The 22,671-nt window shown below is 24.3% G+C and overlaps 1 protein-coding gene across 1 annotated transcript in view; it reads left to right on the top strand.

The window, feature by feature from the left end:
* The window catches only part of LOC122502789 (MOXD1 homolog 1), a 40,841-nt gene that overhangs the window by 10,204 nt on the left and 7,966 nt on the right, over positions 1-22,671 (top strand). Inside the window, exons 2-3 of the mRNA XM_043613024.1 lie at positions 19,212-19,364; positions 21,946-22,122. Coding sequence (XP_043468959.1) covers positions 19,212-19,364; positions 21,946-22,122 — 330 coding nt within the window. The remainder of the gene's footprint in view (positions 1-19,211; positions 19,365-21,945; positions 22,123-22,671) is intronic.

Here is a 22,671-nt window from a genome sequence, read left to right as displayed (position 1 = left end):
TAAAATTTACTAATTTTAAACTGAATTACTATTATTATGATGATTTTTAGTTGTTATTATTTGAATTAAATTTATTGACTGTTTGCTTTGGAATTAGTAAATTTTAATAATAAATTAGCTGAAATTACTACTGTTTTGCTTTTGAATTAATAAATTACTATTTTTTAGTAAAATTTACTAATTTCAGACTAAATTACTATTATTATTATTATTAAAATCTCTATTTGTTATTATTTTAATTTTTACTGACTTTTTGCTTTTGAATTAGTAAATTTTACAAATAAATGAGTAGAAATTACTATACTTTTTGCTTTTGAATTAATAAATTTTACTATTAAAAAAAAATTAATAAAAATGACTAGGTATTCTTTATAGTAAAGTTTACTAATTTCAGACTGAATTACTATTATTATTATGATCTCTATATGTTATTATTTTTATTATATTTATTGACTTTTTGCTTTTGAATTTAGTAAATTTTACTAATAAAGTAGCTGAAATTATACTATTTATTAGTAAAATTTACTAATTTGTGATTGAATTATTATTAAATTATTCTCTCTATTTGATATTATTTTAATTAAATTTATTGTCATTTCCATTTAGAATTAATAAATTTGACTAATAAATTAGTAGAAATTAATATTTATTAGTAAAATTTACTAATTAGAGATTAAATTATTATTGTTATTATTATTATTATTTCTATTTGTTATGATTTTAATTAAATTTACCATCTTTTCGCTTTAGAATTAATAAATTTGACTAATAAATTAGTTGAAATTAATATTTATTTGTAAAATTTACTGACTTATTGTCTTTGAATTAGTAAATTTTACTAATAAATTAGTAAAAATTAAATATAAATAAAATGTACTAATTCAAAAGCAAAGAGTCAGTAAATTTAATTGAAATAATAACTAATAGAAATAATAATAATTATTTTAATCTCTAATTAGTAAATTTTACTAATAAATATTAATTTCAACTAATTTATTAGTAAAATTTTCTAATTTAAAAGCAAAAAGTGATAAAAATGATGAGATAAAATTTGCAGGAAATAAAATTCTTTTGCAATTAAAAAAAAATGTAAGCCATGATTTAATTAAAAATTAATTAAATATAAAATCCAATGGTAGTGATAATAATGGTAATCCTCGGGTAGCAGTGACATTATCTTTTTTATATACAATATTATATACAAGAAGTTAATTCTTCTTTTTGATAAAGAAAATTTTTTTCAAATCCTTTTTCTTTAAAAATCCTTTTTTCTTAAGGAATATTACTAACCGTTTTAATCTCTCCAATGTAAAAGGCCGTTTATAATTAAAGTCCTGAAATGACCAATAATTTTTTTTCTCCCCTTTTTTTTTCTTCTTCTTTCTTCAGTCTCTTCTCATAACAGCTTAGCTTCATTCCTTCCACGCTGATTTCACAGCTTTATCGCGCTTCTCAGCGCGCGCTAAAATCAGAAAGGGATTTCATTCTTCTGTGGCGAATATTTCATGGATTAAGATTATCAAAGGCAGAACGGTTGCCGGTGTGAATTAGTTTTGGGTCCAACTTGGTGATTTTTTTTTTTTTTTTTCTTCAGTTCGAAGGTCATTTTTTTTTCATCAGTTCGCACGTCTTCATTTCTTCTTTTGAAATTGTATGAAGAGAATTTGAAAGACTGGATTTATTAATCCACAACATGCAAATGTAGCTATTGATGCGTGAAAGACTTGAAAATTCTTTAAAGGGAGAAGAGAGAGAATATATTTTATTTTGCAAAATAGCCATAGCTCTCTCTCCCTCAGCTGTCTTAAGAGTTGAGATGCTTCAACGATTTCTTTTGATAGATGAGCTCCATTATTAGCACGTCGATCTAAAGCGAATAGTAGAACTCCACTGCGCGTAATCGAACCCACAAATCAAACGCGTACTTCGGCATATTTCTTTTTCATGTTTTTTTTTTTTTTTTTTTTTTTTGTGGGGGACTTTTCTTGTTTCTAATCTCATTTGAAAATCATGCGATTAAATCACTTTGCTTTCAGGTGATATTAATCGTTATTGTAATTGATTGTTTCTGCGACTGAATTGTTTGAATTCTCTCGTCGTTGTATTTTTCTAAGAATATCAAATTGAGACAAAAAACGAATCAAAAATGTTGCTTCGCAACACTATCGATTCATTTTTTGGCTCAATTTGATATTCTTAGAAAAATTCTAATCCTGATGCTGAAAACTTTATAATTCTAAATTTTTGAAAAATTCAATTATTTTCTCAATTTTTATCCTAAAATATACAATTGTATTTAAAAGTAATTTTTAACAGTAAACAAATAAAATAAATAATAAAATTTAATTTAAATAGTTCACAGGAATTAAGAAAATAAATTAATAATTTTTCAAAGTAAAAATTTAAATGTTTTTACAGTTTTTCAAACAATTACAATTTTTAACGATTTTAATTTAATAATCTTTTTAAAATTAGTTATTTCTAAAAAAAATCGTAAAATAACGCTTTTAATATTCAATTATTATCTTAAATTTCAGCTGAAATTCGTTTTTTAATCACTTCTTTTTAGAAAGTTTAACTGAAATTTAACTATTTAAATACAAAAATAAATAATATATTGAATAATTAAATGTTTCTCAAAATTTAATTCTTGTAAAGAATTTATCAATTTTTTAAAAAATAATTCAATTTCTGAGAAGAATTTTGATATTTATGAAAATAATTAAATTTTTGCGAAGAATTTTATTTGATTTTTTTTTAAATAATTGAATTCTCGTTAAAAATTTTATTACTTGGAAAAATAATTGAATAATTATCAAGAATTGAAAGAATATATCAATTTTTTGAAAAATAATTGAATTTCTGAGAAAAATTTTATTATTTACGAAAAAAATTGAATTTTTGAGAAGAATTTTATTTAATTTTTTTTAAAAATACTTTAATAGAAGAAAGAATTTAGAAATTTATCAATTTTTTAAAAAATAATTGAATTTCTAAGAAGAATTTTATTATTTATAAAAATAGTTGAATTTTTGCGAAGAATTTTATTATTTATGAAAATAATTGAATTTTTGCGAAGAATTTTATTTAATTTTTTTTATAAATAATTGAATAGAAGAAAGAAATCAAGAATTTATCAATTTTTTAAAAAACAATTGAATTTCTAAGAAGAATTTTATTATTTATGAAAATAGTTGAATTTTTGCGAAGAATTTTATTATTTATGAAAATAATTGAATTTTTGCGAAGAATTTTATTTAATTTTTTTTAAATAATTGAATTCTCGTGAAAAATTTTATTATTTGGGAAAATAATTGAATAATTGTGAAGAATTCAAGAAAGAATTCAAGAATTTCTAAACTTTACAAAAAATAATTGAATTTCTGAAAAAAATTTTATTATTAATGAAAATAATTGAATTCTTGTGAAGAATTTGATTTAATTCTTTTTAAATAATTAAATTCTCGTGAAAACTTTATTATTTGGAAAATTAATTGAATAACTATCAAGAATTGAAAGAATATATCAATTTTTTGAAAAATAATTGAATTTCTGAGAAAAATTTTATTATTTATGAAAAAAATTGAATTTTTGAGAAGAATTTTATTTAATTTTTTTTATAAATAATTTAATAGAAGAAAGAATTCAGAAATTTATCAATTTTTTAAAAAATAATTGAATTTCTAAGAAGAATTTTATTATTTCTGAAAATAGTTGAATTTTTGCGAAGAATATTATTATTTATGAAAATAATTGAATTTTTGCGAAGAATTTTATTTGATTTTTTTTAAATAATTGAATTCTCGTTAAAAATTTTATTACTTGGGAAAATAATTGAATAATTGTGAAGAATTCAAGAATTTATCAATTTTTTTTTAAATAATTGAATTTCTGAAAAAAATTTTATTATTAATAAAAATAATTGAATTCTTGTGAAGAATTTGATTTAATTCTTTTTAAATAATTAAATTCTCGTGAAAACTTTATTATTTGGAAAATTAATTGAATAACTATCAAGAATTGAAAGAATATATCAATTTTTTTGAAAAATAATTGTATTTCTGAGAAAAATTTTATTATTTATGAAAATAATTGAATTTTTGGGAAGAATTTTACTATTTAAGTAAATAATTGGATTACCAATTTTGATTAGCTTTTTGTCTTAATTTGATGTGTGAAAAATAATAATTTACTTATAGAGAGAGAGTACAGGTGGTAAACCAACAAAAAAATAACAAATATCTTATTTCTTCGAAAGTAAAAGAAGAAACTTGTATCAATATAATTGAAAAATCAAACAAGATCAAAATTGAAATCAAATAAATCATTTGAAGAAAGTTTTCACCGGCTATTTTTTTGTTTTTTGCTATCAAACGACAAAGTGCGGTAAGCAAAATCAACCGCACAAGTGTACATGTATAAATAAAGAGAAAAAAAAATTATATTCTCTACACTTTCAATTCCATAACTTCAAAAATTTCTTTTCTTATTATTTTTCTTCTTCTTCTTCTTTCATGAGAGAAAACAACTGGTTTCAAATAGCGATTTAAATCCCGGTTATTCGAGCCCTCGGAAATAAGTTGAACTGGGAATTGTAATTGTGTGGTACACCGCGCGTATATACACATATATATATGTTTTGTCAGAACAGAAGGTGAAGAAGATCGAACGAGTAAGCAAAAAAAAAAAAAAGAAAATGGAAGGAAGGGGTAAAGAAAAAGAAGAAGACATGACGAAGGATGAAAAAGAGCTAAAATCATGGGTAATGGGGGAAAAAAATAAGAGGTAAAATCGCCAGCGCGTCCAGGGAGCGATCGTGCATGCACCGTTGCAATTGAGAATCTGTCCATCCATCCCAAGTTCAACTCGTTGGGACCACCATCTCTCTATCTCTGTTTTTTTCTTCTTTGCCTTCTCTCTCTCTCTTTCTCTCGAGTGATGTTCGAAGATTCGCGTCGGGCCCCGCCACAGGGGGCGATGTCTGGAGGCCTTGACTGGACCCAATTGCTGCTGCCCCGAGGAGAATTGCAATCTACACTTTTCTACCATGTGTGAATTTCCTCCTGAAGCTCATAAATCAGAGAATAATAATTTTTAATTATTTTTCTCTCGGGTTTTTTCTGAATTTCTTTTTCTTTTTTTTTTAAATTTTCTCCCTGTTTTCTTTTATTTTTCCTCTCCTGTTGTTTCTAATTATTTCTAAACTAACTTTACGGTTAAACTCAATTTGCAACGGTTTGTAAAAATATTCCTGCACTCGACAAATAATTATTGTGTTCGTAATGGTCAATTCATAATTATTATTTAACAACTAATTTATAATTATTATATGATAATTAATTTTTAATTATTATTTAATAAATAATTTGTTATTATTTAATAATTAATTTGTAATTGTTATTTAATAATTAATTTGTAATTATTATTTAATAATTGTAATGTCAAAAGTTTGACAATTTATTTTTAAATAGATTGATTAGTGTTTTAGTGAAATTAATTCCCCTTGAATTTTGATATAATAACAGGATTTTCACACTATAAATCTGAATTAGTAGAATTTTACTAATAATAAGTAAAATTTTAATATAATTTTGTAATAATTTACTAATTTTTAATAAAATTCTACTAATTAGTAGACTTTTACTAACGGATAGTAAAATTTTTCTTTTTATTAGAATTTTACTAACAAATAGTAAAATTTTACTAATTTTGAGATAGTTTACTATTTTCTAATAAAATTCTACTAATTAGTAAAATTTTATTAATAAATAGTAAAATTTTACCAATTTTGAAATAATTTACTACTTAATTTCTAATCAAATTCTACTAATTAGTAAACTTTTGCTATTTGTTAATCAAATTCTACACATTAGTAAAATTTTACTATTTGTTAGTAATATTAGCAGTTATTAAAAATTCAAAAATCCGAATTTCTTAAAATACAACATTTTTTTCTCTCTTTTATGGGATTCAGCTTTATTATTTTTGTGCTTTTGGAAAATACTTTACTTATTAAATTGTCTCGACTCTTTGGTAAAAAATCTAAAATTATCAAAAATTCGAAAAAATTCAAAAATCCGATTTTCTTAAAATTTAACATTTTTTCTTCTCTTTTATGGGATTAAGCTTCTTAATTTTTGTGCTTTTGGAAAATACTTTACTTATTAAATTGTCTCCACTCTTTGGTAAAAAATCTAAAATTATCAAAAATTCGAAAAAATTCAAAAATCCGATTTTCTTAAATTTCAACATTTTTTGTTCTCTTTTATGGAATTTAGCTTCATTATTTTTGTGCTTTTGGAAAATACTTTACTTATTAAATTGTCTCGACTCTTTGGTAAAAAATCTAAAATTATCTAAAATTATAAAAAATTCAAAAATCCGAATTTCTTAAAATTCAACATTTTTTCCTCTCTTTTATGGGATTCAGCTTCATTATTTTTGTGCTCTTGAAAAATACTTTACTTATTTAATAGTCTATACTCTTTGTTAAAAAATCTAAAATTATCCAAAATTATCAAAAATTCATAAATTTTATACTTCAAAGAATATTATTTTTGCTTCTTAAAAAATTATTTTGTAGAATCAATGTATATTCTTTGAAGAATTTTAACCTAAAAATATGGAAAATAATAAAATTTTACAAAAATAAAATTTTTAGAAATATTTAAAATTTTAAATAATTCAATTATCGTTGAATTTAAATAAAAATTGACTTTTAAGAGAGACTTTCAGTTCAAATTTTGAAAAATTTTTGAATGTTAGTAGCGTTAAAACGGGAATTTTAAGAAATAATTAAATTTTAAGGTTTTTAAATTGAAATCTTTTTAGGTAACATTAATCATCCGTAAAAGTACCTATAATAACATTTAAATGTTTATTAAAAAATATGATTAAAATATTATTTTCCTTCGAAAATTATTAAAGTTTTGAATAATTTTATCCAAAAAATTCTAAAAAATAATTGACTCTTGGAAATACTACAAAACTATACAGTTGTAAATTTTATAGAAATAATTAACTTTCAAAATGCTTTAATTAGATTGAAATTATTTGAGATTTCAATTAAAATAAAAGAACAATAAGTTTTTAAATATTTGTTCAAAAAAAAATTATTGAATTTTTAAATATTATTTTAGAAGGCCTATAATAAATTTAAAAACTTTATATACAATTAATTTCGTGTAGAAATTCTAAAATAATTAGGTTTTTGAAAAATTGGACCTAATTAAAATTTTTTGTTTATTCCCAAACATAATTTTAAAAATTGACGTACAATTCAAAGTTTTGTCAAATTGCATTGATACGAGACTTATTTGTCACAGTGAATATAAAATAATTCTATAAAATAAATTCTATTAATTTTACACTGCATTCTATTTGTCTTATTTCGTTTACCGTTTATTTAATTTTGTTTATTTTATTAATTTTTTGTCTTTTTTTTTTTTTTTTTTTGATTAACACTTTCATGGAAATATAATTCCTCTCGTGGTTTATAATTAGAAATCAAGCCCCCACGCTGCGCGTTTAAATGACAGCAAAAGCGAAAGGTTCAAGTGTCAGGCAATATCTTCATTGCTCTCGCTCGCTCGCTCGCAAGGGCGGAAACGCGCGTTTCGAATAAAATCGATAAATCGATTATCTTTAATCGCGTGTAATCGGTATGCCAGTAACGGACTGAACCCCGATAAGGAGAGAGGAGAGGGAGAATTGCAAAACGGTATATCGTTACGAATGAGAAGTGAAGAGGAAGGGGTGGTGGAGGGGGGGGGGGGCATAAAAGCAGAAGATATAAGGTCGGTTCATTAACATACCGGGAACGACATTGCCCTCCCTCCCCCCTCCTTCCTACCGACATAATCCAAGCTATGATTTACGATTCCTACACCCAAGAACCAGTCAAATAAAATACATTTTACAAATACATATATATGTATACTATACTATTTGTCTGCAATGTTCATTCCGTATCTGTCTTTTCTTCTTTTGAAATCTCCGGTAATTCTTTATTCTTTTCTGCTTTACTCTTGTTATCCGTCTATTTTTTTTTTTTTTTTTTTGCTTCCCTCCTCATTCTCATTCGTATCTTTATCTTTTTCATCATTTACTTCATTTATTTTGTTCAAAGAAACAATTCTTTCTTGACTACTTTTCATTTCAAGGATGCGAGGAATAATTCAATATTGCGCTTGATTACTGACTTCCGAATCAAGTTATTAAAGAAAAGCAAAAAAAGAATGACAAACATTGGTCTGGAAAAATTTCTTATTGGAAATTTTTATAAACTTTTTACATAAAAATCTTTTTATTTTATATAAAAGAGAAAAGAAGAGATAAACTATTTTTAAACATTTTATTTGTTTATACAATAAAAATTAAATAAAAAATTCAAAAATAAGGAACTGTTCTTTTTTACAGACTTTGCACTCGATAATTAATTTTAAAATAGTAGCAAAAAGGAGCTTTCAAACTAAAAAAAAAGTAGTAAAAAAGTAGGTATCGATAAATTAAACGCTTGACGATTAAAAAAAATTCTTACAAAGATTTTTACAAAAATTTTTTTAAATAATTGAATTCTGTTTGGAAATTTTTTAAAATAATTGAATTTCCAAGACGAAATTTATTACTTTTAAAAGTAATTGAATTCTTGTGATGAATATTGTTATTTATGAAAATAATTGAATTTTGCAAAGAATTTTATTAAAATGCCTCAAAATAATTGAATTTTGCAAAGAATTTTATAAAATGCCTCAAAATAATTGAATTTTTGGGAATATTTTTTTATTTATCGACATAATTGAATTCTTAACGAAGAATTATTTATGTAAATAATTAAATTCTTAAGAAGAATTTTATAAAAATGTTTAAATAATAGATTTCTTTTGCCTAATTTTATGCAAACTTTAATTTAAATAATTGAATTCCTAAGAAATTTTTATTATTTATGAAAAGAATTGAATTCATAGAAAGATTTTTACAAACAATTTTTTAAATAATTGAATTTGGTTTGGAAATTTTATGAAAATAGTTAATATTAAAAATAATTGAATTGCGAAAGGTTTTAAAAATATTTAAATTTTACAAAGAATTCTATTAAAATTTTTGAACAATTTCATTTGAATTTCTTTAAATAATTGAATTTCCAAGAAGAAATTTATTACTTTTAAAAATAATTGAATTTTTGTGATGAATTTGATTTCTTATGAATATAATTTTTTCTTCTACAAAGAATTTTATTAAAATTTTCAAAAATAATTGAATTCCTGAGAAGAATTTTATTATTTATGAAAATAATTGAATTTTTGTGATGAATTTTATTATTTTTTATGAAAATAATTGAATAGTTGCAAAGAATTTTATTAAATTTTTTAAAAGTAATTGAATTCCTGAGAAGAATTTTATTATTTAAGAAAATAATGAATTATTGCAAAAAAAAATTATTCAAAAGGTTAAAAAGAATTGAATAGCTGTGAAAAATTTTGTTATTTTTGAAAATAATTGAATTCTACGGAAGATTTTTATTAAAATCTAAAAGAATAATTAAATTATTTTAAAACAATTTAAATAAAATTGTATTTAAAATAATTGAATCATTGCAAAAAGTTTTATTAAAATGTTTCAAAAGAATTAAAGTCTTGTGAAAAATTCTAATATTTTTGTAAATAATTGAATTCTTCCAAAGAATTTAAAAAAAATATTTTTTTAAATTGATCTTTTCGAGGAATTGAAATTAAATTTTTAAGAATAATTCCTTTTTTCTATCAATTCCTATAAAATTGTATAAAAAATCATTGAAATCCTTTCAATGAATTTTATTATTTATAAAAATAATTGAATTATTGAGAGAAATTTTATTAAAATTTTCAAAAATAATTGAATTCCTGAGAAGAATTTTGTAATTTATGAAAATAATTGAATTATTGAGAAAAATTTTATTAATATCTTTAAAAAAAATTGTTATTGAAAATTGTTATTGAAAATTGTTATTTTTAGTGAAAGTAATTGAATTATTGTGAAGAATTGTATAAAAATTTGGTTAAATAATTGATTTTTTCGAAATTTTTTTGAAAATGCTATTTTAAATTAATTAAATTTCTGTGGAAATTTTATTATTTATGAAAATAATTGAATTTTGGATGTATTTTATCAATTATTTTTTTAAATAATTGAATTATTTTGCGAAATTTTCTGAAAATACTAGATATTAAAAGTAATTGAATTTGGAATATTTTTTGAAAATAATTGAATTGTTTTAATGAATTTGATGATAATTTTTGAGTTTTAACTTTTAGGAACTTAAAATTTTTTATTTTTTATTTAAAAATAAAAAATTTTGAGTTAACAAATTTTTTTTAGCAAATTTTTAATTTATAATTAAGAGATAGAGTTGAAAAACAAACTAATTTGAAAACTGATCATCTGCAAAGTCGATTATAAACGAAGAGTAATAAACTGCCATGACGTAATTTGTACGCAGGGGGAAAAAAATAGGCAGCTCTAATATCAGTTCCGGTAGAGTAAAAATTTTTCTTCACGAAAAAACAAAAACTGGAGCACTTCAGTGTTGGTAATTACAAGGATCGAGAGAGAGTCAATCTGTTTCAAGATCCTAGGAAATCTATACACAAACCAACATTTAAGACTTAAGTAATCGCCTTAAGGAAGCACGGAAGGTTATCCATCTCTTGGATATTTAGCTTCCTTCGAGTTTTTGTTCACCGCAAAATTTCCCCTTTTAAAAATTGCCATCTTTTAATGTCTACATGCATCTGTAGTATTAAAATTTGTAACATTTAATTTCTGTGATTCGAAACCCAAAACAAGGACATTGTTTTAAATCCTCTGAAACAAATTGTATACCTAAAAAGAAACAAAACAAAAAAAATGAAATTATTAAAGAATTTTTGCGGTTTCTTTCTGTTCGTGTAAATGTGAGTTTTGTACTTTTTTGCTTCTTTCAAAAAAAGAAAAAATTACGGAAATCCCGAGAAAAGGAACTATTGTAAATTTTTTTTTTTTTTTTACAATTAGAGTGGAGGAAATTTTTTTTCCTTGGCTGCCTTTTTTCGTATGTAAAATAAATTAAATTATTCACTATTAGCTTCTGAATTACATTTTTTTCCAATCGATGGATAAATCGATTATCTTTTTTTTACCTCAACTTTTATAGCACGTTGCAAACACCTCGAGTCGATTCGTTTCGGAGGATCAAATTTCTTATACGGTCATTGCCGTAATGCGAATTTATCTTCAGCGTGTTATTTTTTTTTAATTTTCGAAAGTTACACTTAATAACTTTCGACAGAAATTGAAAAAAAATTCAGTAGAAAGTAAAACAGAATTTATTGTAAAACAAAATTTATGCTAAATAATTAATCCTAAAAAAATGTAGGGTAAATTAATCCCAAAAAAAATTATGCTAAACAATTAATCCTAAAAAAATTATGCTAAACAATTAATCCTAAAAAAATTTATTCGAAAAAATTAATCCTAAAAGGACTTTATTTATTTCGAAAAAGTATTTTCTAACAAAAATAAAAGATTTTAATCCCATTAATAAAAACTTGACGAATAATAATGTTTTAAAATTAAATTCCAAACATCGAGTTTAATTAAATTCATGAAAAATTTTACAACATCAAAAGTGTAACATTGTTTCGTTACAAAAAATTTTAATTATAACTGTGAGTTCCAAATTAAATTCCCCAATAAAATGATAATAAAAAGATATTTACATTTCCAACACATTAAAAAAAAAATATATTATTCGTCGGTCCTTTTTCTTTATTTGATGATTTTTTTAATACCAGAAAAATATGGTGTGATAGCCATAAGCGCGGATCGTTAAAAAAAAATAAAGAGATAGTAATCAAAAGGTCTTATGTACGCATTATTCAGAGAGAGAGAAAAAAAAGAGATCGTTAACGATCTGGTAAATTAGTGTTGACGTTTTTACAAAAATTTCCCTTATCACATTTGCCATACATTAATTCATTGATTATTCGAAATACCGGCTTCATATAAAACGATCCGAAACGAAGCCTACATAATGACTTCTTATATTCCTTTCTTAAGAAAGAATATTCTGAGGAATTAAAAATTGAAGAACTTATCAATATATAACAAAATTTTCAAACAAAAATAAATATTTATTAACCGTTATATTATATTTTGCAATCGAAATAATTAATAGTATAATATTTTTCTTCTCGATTTTTATTTTTTCAAAACAATTTTTTTCTCGATTTCAATTTTTACAAAATAATTTTTTTTCGATTTTTATAGTTTTTAAATAATTTTTCTCGATTTTTATTTTTTTAAAATAATTTTTTATACCAGGGGTGCGATTTTGTAATTTTACTCGGAAAATCTCTGACTTTCACATTGACTTTGACTATTATTTTTACTTTAAATTTTACTACAACTTTTATTTTCACTCTGACTTTGACTTTCATTTTCATTTTAACAATGATTTTGATTTTAATATTTATTTTTACTTTCATTTTCATTTTTACTTTGACAATGATTTTGACTTTAGCTTTTACTTTAACTTTCATTTTCACTCTGAGTTTGACTTTCATTTTTACTTTGACAATGATTTTGAATTTAACTTTTACTTTGATTTTGACTTTGACAATGATTTTGATTTTAATTTTTACTTTCACAATAATTTTGACATTAACTACTACTTTAACTTTCACTTTGAAAATGATTTTGACTGTAATTTTTACTTTAACTTTTACTTTTATTTTCACTTTGACAATAATTTTGACTTTAATTTCCACTTTCACAATGATTTTGAATTTAATTTTTACTTTCACAATGATTTTGACTTTAATTTTTACTTTTACTTTAACAATGATTTTGACTGTAATTTTTAGTTTTACAATGATTTTGACTTTAACTTATACTTTCATTTTCACTTTGACAATGATTTTGACTTTAACTGCTACTTTGATTTTGACTTTGACAATGATTTTGACTTTAATTTTCACTTTCACAATGATTTTGACTTTAAATTTTACTTTAAAAATGATTTTGACTTTAAATTTCACTTTAAAAATGATTTTGACTTTAAATTTCACTTTGACAATAATTTTGACTTTCATTTTTACTTTGACAATGATTTTGACTTTAACTTATACTTTCACAAATTATTTTGACTTTAACTTATACTTTAACTTTCACTTTGACAATAATTTCGACTTTAACTTTTATTTTCACTTTCACAATGATTTTGAATTTAACTTTTACTTTCACAATGATTTTGACTTTAACTTTCACTTTAACAATGATTTTGACATTAATTTTTACTTTTACAATGATTTTGACTGTAACTTATAATAACAATAACAAATTGCAAATAACAAAAAGATTGAGAAAGAAGAAAATAATAACAAAAAAAATAATGCGGTACAAAAAATAATAACAATAACAACAAGAATAAAAATAATAAATTGCAAATAACAAAAAGGTTGAGAAAGAAGAAATAAATAACAAAAACAGCAAAAAATAATGTGGTCCAAAAAATAATAACAATAACAAAAACAATAACAATAATAAATTGCAAATAACAAAAAAGAATGAGAAAGAAGAAAAACAAGGAAAGTTGAAGAGTGGGAATGGGAAAAAAGAAAGAAGGAAATCTGACAAAAGAATAAGAGAGTGGATGTAGAAAAGAAACAGTGCGAGGAAGATTGAAAAGAGAGAGGTTGTCAGGAGCCGTGGGGGAAAAAAGTGAACGAGACGAAGAGAAAGAGAGAGAGAGAAGAAGAGAATAAGAGAGAAAGACGAATAGTCTCCCTTGAAACACCTGGCTACCGTTCTTGTAGTGGCGCCTCGCCCTGCAGTCCTCATGAGAGAAATTCCTTCCTTTTTCTCGTCGACGAGGTCCATGGGAACCGTTTTCAACTTTGCTTGGACAAAGAAAGCTTCGCCAAGGTTTTTCTTTATACAAAGATTCACATATTGAACCCAAAAACCGAACTCTTTAAATTTTAAAATTAGTACAACTCTTTTAATCCTAAATACTAAATACTAAATTTAAACCTAAATACTAAAATCCATCCCAACTTTTCAAAATTTTATAGTTTTACCCATTTTACTGTATTTTCGCAGGAAAAAATAGAAAATAGATAAAATGTTCAGAAATAAGATTTTTTTGCTTGTTTGGCCTCATAGCTTTTAATTTTTTTTTTTTAAATAATTTAATAGTTAAAATTGCCAACACCAGTTTTCATGAAAGTAACAAATTCGTATACTAAAGTGGATCAAATTAATGACAAAAATTTGAATTTTTCAATTTGATTTTTGACTTGCTCCACATTGTTGGTATCAATTCGATGCAATTTGAAAATTGAAACTTTTAATTTAACAGTTTAATAAATTAATAGTAAAATAATTTTATTTATTTTACCAAGGGTATAAATTAAAAACTAATATTTTTTCACCCATTTTCTTATGATACAATTAAAAACTAATATTTTTTTTACCCATTTTCTTATTTAGTTACTTCCTAATTCGGAAAATCTGCAAATTTTCACCTAGGGAGTAAAATGACCCTATTATTTTTCTTCCATATATTATATACCGGCCCCGAAGAATGAAATGTCATGAAAAATTTTTGTCACGGATGTGACGTCATGGATTGGTAACTACCTTTCCTGTGCTGGCCAATTCTCGTTTTCAGCGAATGCATTCATGTATTCCGAGCAGGTCTCATTCAATGACGAGTGGATTGTGCAGAATGCGGTACGACTAAATGCGAATAACCCGTCAAGAGAGAGAGAGAAAGAAAGAGGGGGAAGGAGGATTTGATTTTTATCAAATATTTTCGACACACTATCCGTCACACCGGATATAACTTGATAATCAAGATATCAGTATATACTTTCAAAAAGAATAAAGAGGAAATCTATAATTAACACTGTTTTTTGCATTTTTATTTTCGTAACAAAAGAAAAAAATACGGTCTAATTATTTTTAAGTATTTTTGTAGTTTTGTATTTTTCTACTCTTGTAATTTGTATTTTACTATTTTCGTAAATAATTGTTGTAAATTTTATTAACTCTTTGAAGATAGAATTTTTTTAACAAAAGGTTAGAGAAGAATCGTATTTTTTTTATTTTGTCTTTTGTCTAGGAAATTATGAAAATTAATACTTTTTTCAACTTATTTTTAAAAATTGCTACTTTTTCAATTTTTTTCAAAATATTGCAACAAAATACCACATTTTTAGTATAAAATGCAACTTATTTCGATTTTTATAGTGCAAAAAATAACTATAAGCAAATATCTTTCAAAAATTATTTTTGAATAATTTTTTAAGATACCTAATTAAATTTTTCAAATATATCTATGAGAAATAAATCTTTTTGAATAATATTGAAATTTTGTAAAATTTAATTGGAAATAATTAATTTTTTTCAAGTATTTTGTTACAATTTTTGAAAATCAACTTTTGACAAATTTTAATTTACAAATATGGAAAATAATGATGAATTATCAAAAATTTTAATGAAAAATCTTTAAATGTAAATTTAAAAATGAAAATTAGCTTCTAATTTTTAAAAATTTAATATTTTCAGTATTTTCAATTAAATATTTTCGAAAATTTAAATACGTCCAAAAAATAATAACATTTTTAGAATTATTTTTAAAAATTTGAAAAAAAATCTTGTTTTATATTTTTAATTAAAATTCATCAAAAAATTAATTAGTTTTTTTAAATTATATACAAAAATTCTTTTAAGAAATTCAATTATTTTCAAAAAATTACATTAAAATATTTTTAAAAACTAATTCTTAGAATTATTTTAACATAATTTTTTTTAGATTCAATTATCTTTGAACAAAGTAAATAAAAATTTATATAAAATATAATTTTCTTACTGTTTTAGATTTATTAAAATTTCAGAGAAATTATGGTTCTATTTGTAATTAAAATTCTTCTTTTAATTTTTTTATTAATATTTTTCTAAAACTTAATTATTTTTAAAACATTTTAAAAAAATTATTTGTAAGAATTTTTTTTATAACTTTTTAAATAAATTATACCTTAATAACTTAAAAGAAAGGAAAGTTACAATTTATTGTAAACAAATGAGTTTTATATTTAAATAATTGAATTCTAGAAGAACTTTAGGAAAATTATTTAAAATAATTGATTTAGAGATGAAGTTTAGTTGAAAATTGTAGAAAATAATTGAATTCAGGAAAGGTTATATAATTATTTTTATTTTTTAGAAATTATTAAAATTCATCAATTTTACTCATTTTCTGTAAACTCTCCTTTTTTCCTGTAAAAAGAATTTTGTCAGGGAAAATAATTCCAATGTCAGTAAATTATTGTCAGGGAAATGTTAGAGAAATATACTTCATAATTTTTAGGGTAGAAAAAGGATCAATTTTACCCCCTAGTGCTAAAAACTGTCGTTTTCCCTCCCAAAACTAAGTTAATAAACTTTATAAACTAGATTTTACTACTTCTAGGGTGGAAAAGGATCAATTTTACCCCCTAGTGTTAAAAACAGCCATTTCTCTCCCAAGACGAAAAAAATTCTTATTTTCATTGGATAAAGATGGCATTTTTCACTTCCTCTTTTCAAAGAATATTTTTCTTCCAAAGATGAACAAAAATTTACCATTTTTCTCGAAATAGAAATTTTATCGCTCTTTTCCACTATACATACAAACAAATCGATATAAAAAATGTAATTAAATTAAATTAAAAATAAAATGACCGCGGGAATAAATGGAGAATATTTGCCGAAGACTCTATGAGTGAATAGCAAACCCAGTGCACTGACCCCGCCTTCTTTGCTTCCGCGATATATAGATATAATGTTAAAAAAATGCCTTGAACCTGAAACTGTTCTCAGAACTATTAAAAGGGATAAATGTAATTAAATATATATATTCTCGCGCGCATACTGTCTAGCAATTAGCGTGTGCTTGGGTTCGTGTATATAGCGATCAAATAACTGAGATTATTACTTTTCCCTTCGCTGATGATGTGCATATATATATATATATATATATATACAAATGTTTCAAAAAAAAAATATATATATATATACAAATGCTATGAAATATATATATGTATATACAATGTGCATATATAGCATAAATGCAATGGTGCGAACTTTGCGTGTTCGCATTCTACTTATCACTGGTGCACAGTCAAATGACTGTCATATAATTATGTCACTGACAGTTACTATGAACACGTAATAAGATCTCGAAATTAATTTTACCTTTATGCATAACTATAATTCAATGAGCATAAATTATATGTAAGATATTATCTTCATTTTGAAATATTGCATATTAATTTGAAAAATAAAATAAAACTCCGCTTGAGACGAAGTCTGTACATAGTGCAATAAGTCTTCAAATCGCACTTTTTTCGCCTTTGAAAAAACTCCAGTATGTTATTAGACCTAGGGCAAAAAATCACCTCTTTTTACACTATACAGAATTTATTCTGTTAAATAGATATTATTTCTGTTAAATAAATATTATTTCCGTTTAATAAATATTTAACTTTTTAACGTTTTCTAAACTTTTTTTAAAAGTTTTTGTTACAAGGAGTCATTACTAAGAAGCAATTTAAATGTAAAACTAAAGAATAAAGAAACGTTTCATACTCCTAGGGAATAAAACGACTGTTTTTAGCACATTAAAATTAAATCACCCTTTTCATACTGGAAAGTAAAATAAATTATTTTTATTAATTTTAATACTAAGAAGTAAAGGAACCACATTAAATTATTCTAGGAAGTATTACTTTACTTCCTAGGAAGTAAAATGACTTTTTTAGCCCTAGGGAATAAAGTGGCTGATTCTATCACTAGGAAGTAAACTGACCACTGTTGCCATTTTAAAGTAAATTAATCGTTTTTAACACTAGGTCGTTTTTAATACTAAAGTAAACTAATTTTTTTAACACTTAATAGTAAAGTGATTGTTTTTATCACTAGAGTCTAAAATAACCCCTTTTAACACTAGGGGCTAAAATTACAAGTTTTGAGACTAGGTGAACGGGAATTAATACAAGACAATAATAATAAATAAGTAATAAATAATAGAATAAAGTGAAACTAATTGTAAGTTTTGGATGTAAGAAAAAGAATTTGTCCTGTTTGATGATTCGGAAGTAGTTTACAAACAATTAGACAAATTAATTACAGAGAGGAAGTCGATACACTTGAAAGAATTCAAAAGCAGATTTCCCTTTTTCTTCCTCATTAAAAAAAAATCAGATCCTGTGTATAACTTTAAAAGGTCTTGACGAGAGAAGAGCCTCAACCTTCGTTTCACTGTTGTGTCCGCCTCTTTTATTTCTGAATGAAGTTCATTGCATCGAACATCTATGCATAGAGAGTCAGGTGAGCGTGACGTTGAAACGCCCTGTGTACTCGCTGAGCATGACGACTGTTGGCAATTATTTGGATTCATTACGAGCAGGAAGGCAACTTCCCTTCTTGTATATACATATAGATTCAACTATGAAGAGAATGGAAAAACTATATATATATATATATATATATATATATATATATTTTATGGGAAATGGAATCCAACGAACCCCAACGAGCTGGTAAACGTCTCTTCTTCTTCTTCTTTTTCGTCTTCTTCTTCTTTATTTATATTTTAGAAAGTGAGGAAGGGATGAAGTAGTGGGATTATTGCAAATACGAGAATGAATTCACTCTTTTGAAGGTATTAAGCAAAGAAATGAAGAAGAAAAGACGAATGCCAGGGAAAGAAAAAAAGGAGAGGAATAATGTTTCGTTACATTCTGCTGGGGTTATTCACTCTCGCACAAAAGGCCGAATGCATATCGGATCTTAAGATCTTAGAATTTCGTGGGATGTCTCGAGTTTCGTGTTTGTTTGAAGACAGTAATAAAATTTCGATCAGGGAATTCGATTGCGATGTTAGTTTCTCACTCATGGACCATTTTATTCGTTTTCGACTATTTTTATCTATACAATATTGTATCTATACAATTGTACATACATATATAATTGTTAAGAAGATAAATTTCAATTTTTCACAAATTTCTATTAATTTGTAATATTTATTAATTTGTATCACTATAATTATTATTTAAGTATTTACAACTATAAATTCTATTTATTGTGCACCTAAATGCTGTAATTAGGATTTAATTAATAATGCTCCAATTTTTCTCTTCTTTTTTTAGGATTCTCACGGCCTTGAGGAGGCGAATACTGCACCAGTGACGGATGTATCACAAGATGTTGAAATTGTCGATGGCTATCAAAACGAGACTCACACGACGATTATCTTCTCGAGAAAGTGGGAAACGTGTGATCCAGAGGATAAGCCATTAAATGTAAGCTTTATTGTATTAGGTGATTTCAAATTTTATTTTTATGTCAAATTGTCAACTTAGAGATGGGAAGAGAAAAGAATTCTTCTTCTCTTGACATTCTATATGCTCTTAATCCCTTGAAGTAACATGTTCAAAATTCTTTTTATTTTATTTATATATTTATTTATTTTATTTATATTTATTTATATATTTTATTTATATTTATTTATATATTTTATTTATATCTATTTATATATTTCATTTATTTTATTATCATTGTAAGAAAAAAATAAATAAAATATAAAAGTAGAAATAGAACGAAAAAATGTAATAAAAATGAATTCAAGACCAAGGGAGAAAATACTTCTGATTTTTGGTCCTGGGAATGAATCCCAATTTTTTAATACTTACTTCCTAGGGAGTAAAATTTCTCATAAATATTAGTTTACTTCCAACTACTAGGACATGTTATTTTATTCCCAAATACAAGGAAGTATTATTTACTTAAAAGTTAAAAGTTCTAAAATGAATTACTTTGCTTCCAAGTATCAGGAATTATTTTTTGCTCCAGGATTAGGAAGTAGGAAGTACGACTAAGGACTAGGTAGTCTAGAAAGTATTAATTTACTTCCAAGTACTAGGCAGTAATAATTTAATTCCAAGTACTAGGAAGTATTATATACATAACAAGAACTAAAATTTATTAATTTACATCCAAATACTAGGAAGTATTGTAGGTCCCAAAGACAAGGAATTATTAATTTACATCCAAGTACTAGAAAGTCTTATTTATTTAAAACATTACAGGTACTAGGAAGTATTAATTTACCTGCAAGTACTAGGAAGTATTTTAGACCCCAGGGACAAAGAAGTATTAATTTACATTCAGGCACTAGGAAGTATTAATTTACATCCAAGTACTAGGATTAATTAGTAGTATTAGTATTAGTTTTAGTATTAATTTACATTACAAGTACTAGGAAGTATTAATTTACCTGCAAGTACTAGGAAGTATTATTTAAATTACAAGTACTAGGAAGTTTTTGCTCCCAATGACTAGGAAGTATTAATTTACATCTAAGTACTAGGAAGTATTAATTTACTTCTAAGTATTAATTTACTTTTTACTCCTTGTGTGCAAAAGAATACTTCCTAGTACTTGGGAGTAAAATATGTTTTGATTATAAGTAATAAAATGTATTATTTTGCTCAAAAGTACTAGAAAGTCGTTATTTGCTTCCAAGTACTAGGAATAATTTTTTTTGCTACCAGCACTAGGAGAAATTTTTCTATTTCGATAAGAAAAATAATTGTTTTAAATTATTTATTGTTTATTTCATTTTTGTTTTTGTCTGCATTATTAAGAAAATTGCAAATTAATGCCCGTAATAATAAGAAGGATATGCATGTAATTCGAAAAGTAACAACGCGAAATTAGAATATTTCGCGAGAACATTCCCTTTGCCTCAATGATTTATAATTCATGTCCGATTGGGAATTTCTCAGGGCCCTAAAAGACCCTAGGAGGCCGGCATTCCCGCGGCGACATTTAGGCGTTTTAGCATGCCGTCTTCACCCTTTGAGACAGCGGGATGCCACCGATTCAAAAGCGCGGACCCAAAGAAATCGGGCCCCTATTAAAATACTTCTAATCGAGTATCAAGCGCCCCGATTTTACTCTTGCTTTTATCATTATAACCGCCACCACTACTAGCACTACTACTAGCACCACCACTACTTCTACTATTATATTTGTCTACTTCTACTACTAACACTACTACTAGTAGTAGTATATACTACTAATATAATTATAAAACTATTATTACCACCACTAGAAATATTACTACTACTACTTCGACTATTACAACTTTTTCTACTATTACTACTATTCTACTACTACTACTACTTCTTACTACTAATAGTTGATACATTTTATAGCAGTTATTCTGCTACTACTAATAAAATTATAAAACTATTATTACCACTACTTCGACTGTTACAACTTTTTCTACTATTACTGCTATTCTACTACTTTTACTACCTTTGCTACTACTGCTTCTACTAGTAGTGTTAGTATTGCCAACAAAATTATTACTAGTACTTCTTTACTACTATTTTTAGTAGTAGTACTGATGGAATTGTTATTATTACTACTACTGGTGCTTGTAATAGTAGTAGTCTTATTGGTATTACTATTAGTACTAGTAGTAGTGATAGTAACCGTGGTGGTGTTATTACTTCTGCTAGTAGGGATGACATTAGTTGTAGTGGTATTATTACTAAAAACTATAGTAGTAGTCTTAGTGGTATTACTATTAATACTAGTAGTAGTGATAGTAGCCATAATGGTGTTATTACTTCTACTAGTAGGAACTACTAGTTACTACTACCACTACTACTAGTACTGACAATAGTAGTATTTTTAATATGTTTAATTTTTATTTTTCGTTTCTTTCTTTTTTTATTCTTTCATATATTTTTTTTTCTTCTTTTTTTCCTTAACAAAAAAAATCTCCTCTTCCCTCGTGTATAAATATACTTAGAAATCGCAATATTAGATTCTTTAATGCATGACTGACGCTCGTATTCTGTATAATTTCAGGGAGATACGATTAGAGTACTCTGGGCAATGCATCCCAGCGATCCTGAATTAAACTCGGCGGCTTTTCATGGTGAAAAACGCGGTGGTAGGGCCCTACGTCTTAGGGCCCCTGCACCACATCCCCCTCCTCCACCCAGGAGTCCTGACGTTCAATTCTGGGATATTAAACTCAACCAGGTTTGTAATGAAGCTCATTAATCTTTTTACTGCGAAGAAGAAACGAATGCAATGGAAAATTATTAACAAAATATTTTTCTTCTTTTTTCAATTCAAAAAAATCGTTGAAGCATTGAAATTAAAATTAAACGAGAACAATCAATATCATTTTTTTTATTTATTTGTTTATTTATATGTTTACTCATTTTTTGATTTGTTTGTTTCTTTATTTATTTACTTATTTTTTTATTTATTTGTTTCTTTATTCATTTATGTATTTACTTTTTTTTTTATTTACGTGTTTATTTATTTAAATATTTACTTATTTTTTTATTTATTTATTTGTTTCTTTGTTCATTAATTTTTTTAATTCATTAGTTTATTTATTTCCTGTCTTTTTTTACTTTCTTGTTCACTTATTTAGTTATTCATTTTCTTTTTTGTCTACTTATTTATTAACTTATTTATATTTATTTCTTTTTCTTTTTTTTCTTTTTTTACATATTTTTAAATTATTTTAAAAATAATTTTTCTATATTTATTTATTCCTTTGTTTATTTGTTTCTTTTT

This window comes from Leptopilina heterotoma, unplaced genomic scaffold (assembly GCF_015476425.1).
Source record: "Leptopilina heterotoma isolate Lh14 unplaced genomic scaffold, ASM1547642v1 Lhet_238, whole genome shotgun sequence".
Classification (NCBI taxonomy): Eukaryota; Metazoa; Arthropoda; class Insecta; order Hymenoptera; family Figitidae; genus Leptopilina; species Leptopilina heterotoma.
Note: the sequence above shows the minus strand (reverse complement) of the source record. Positions and strands in the feature narration are given on the sequence as shown.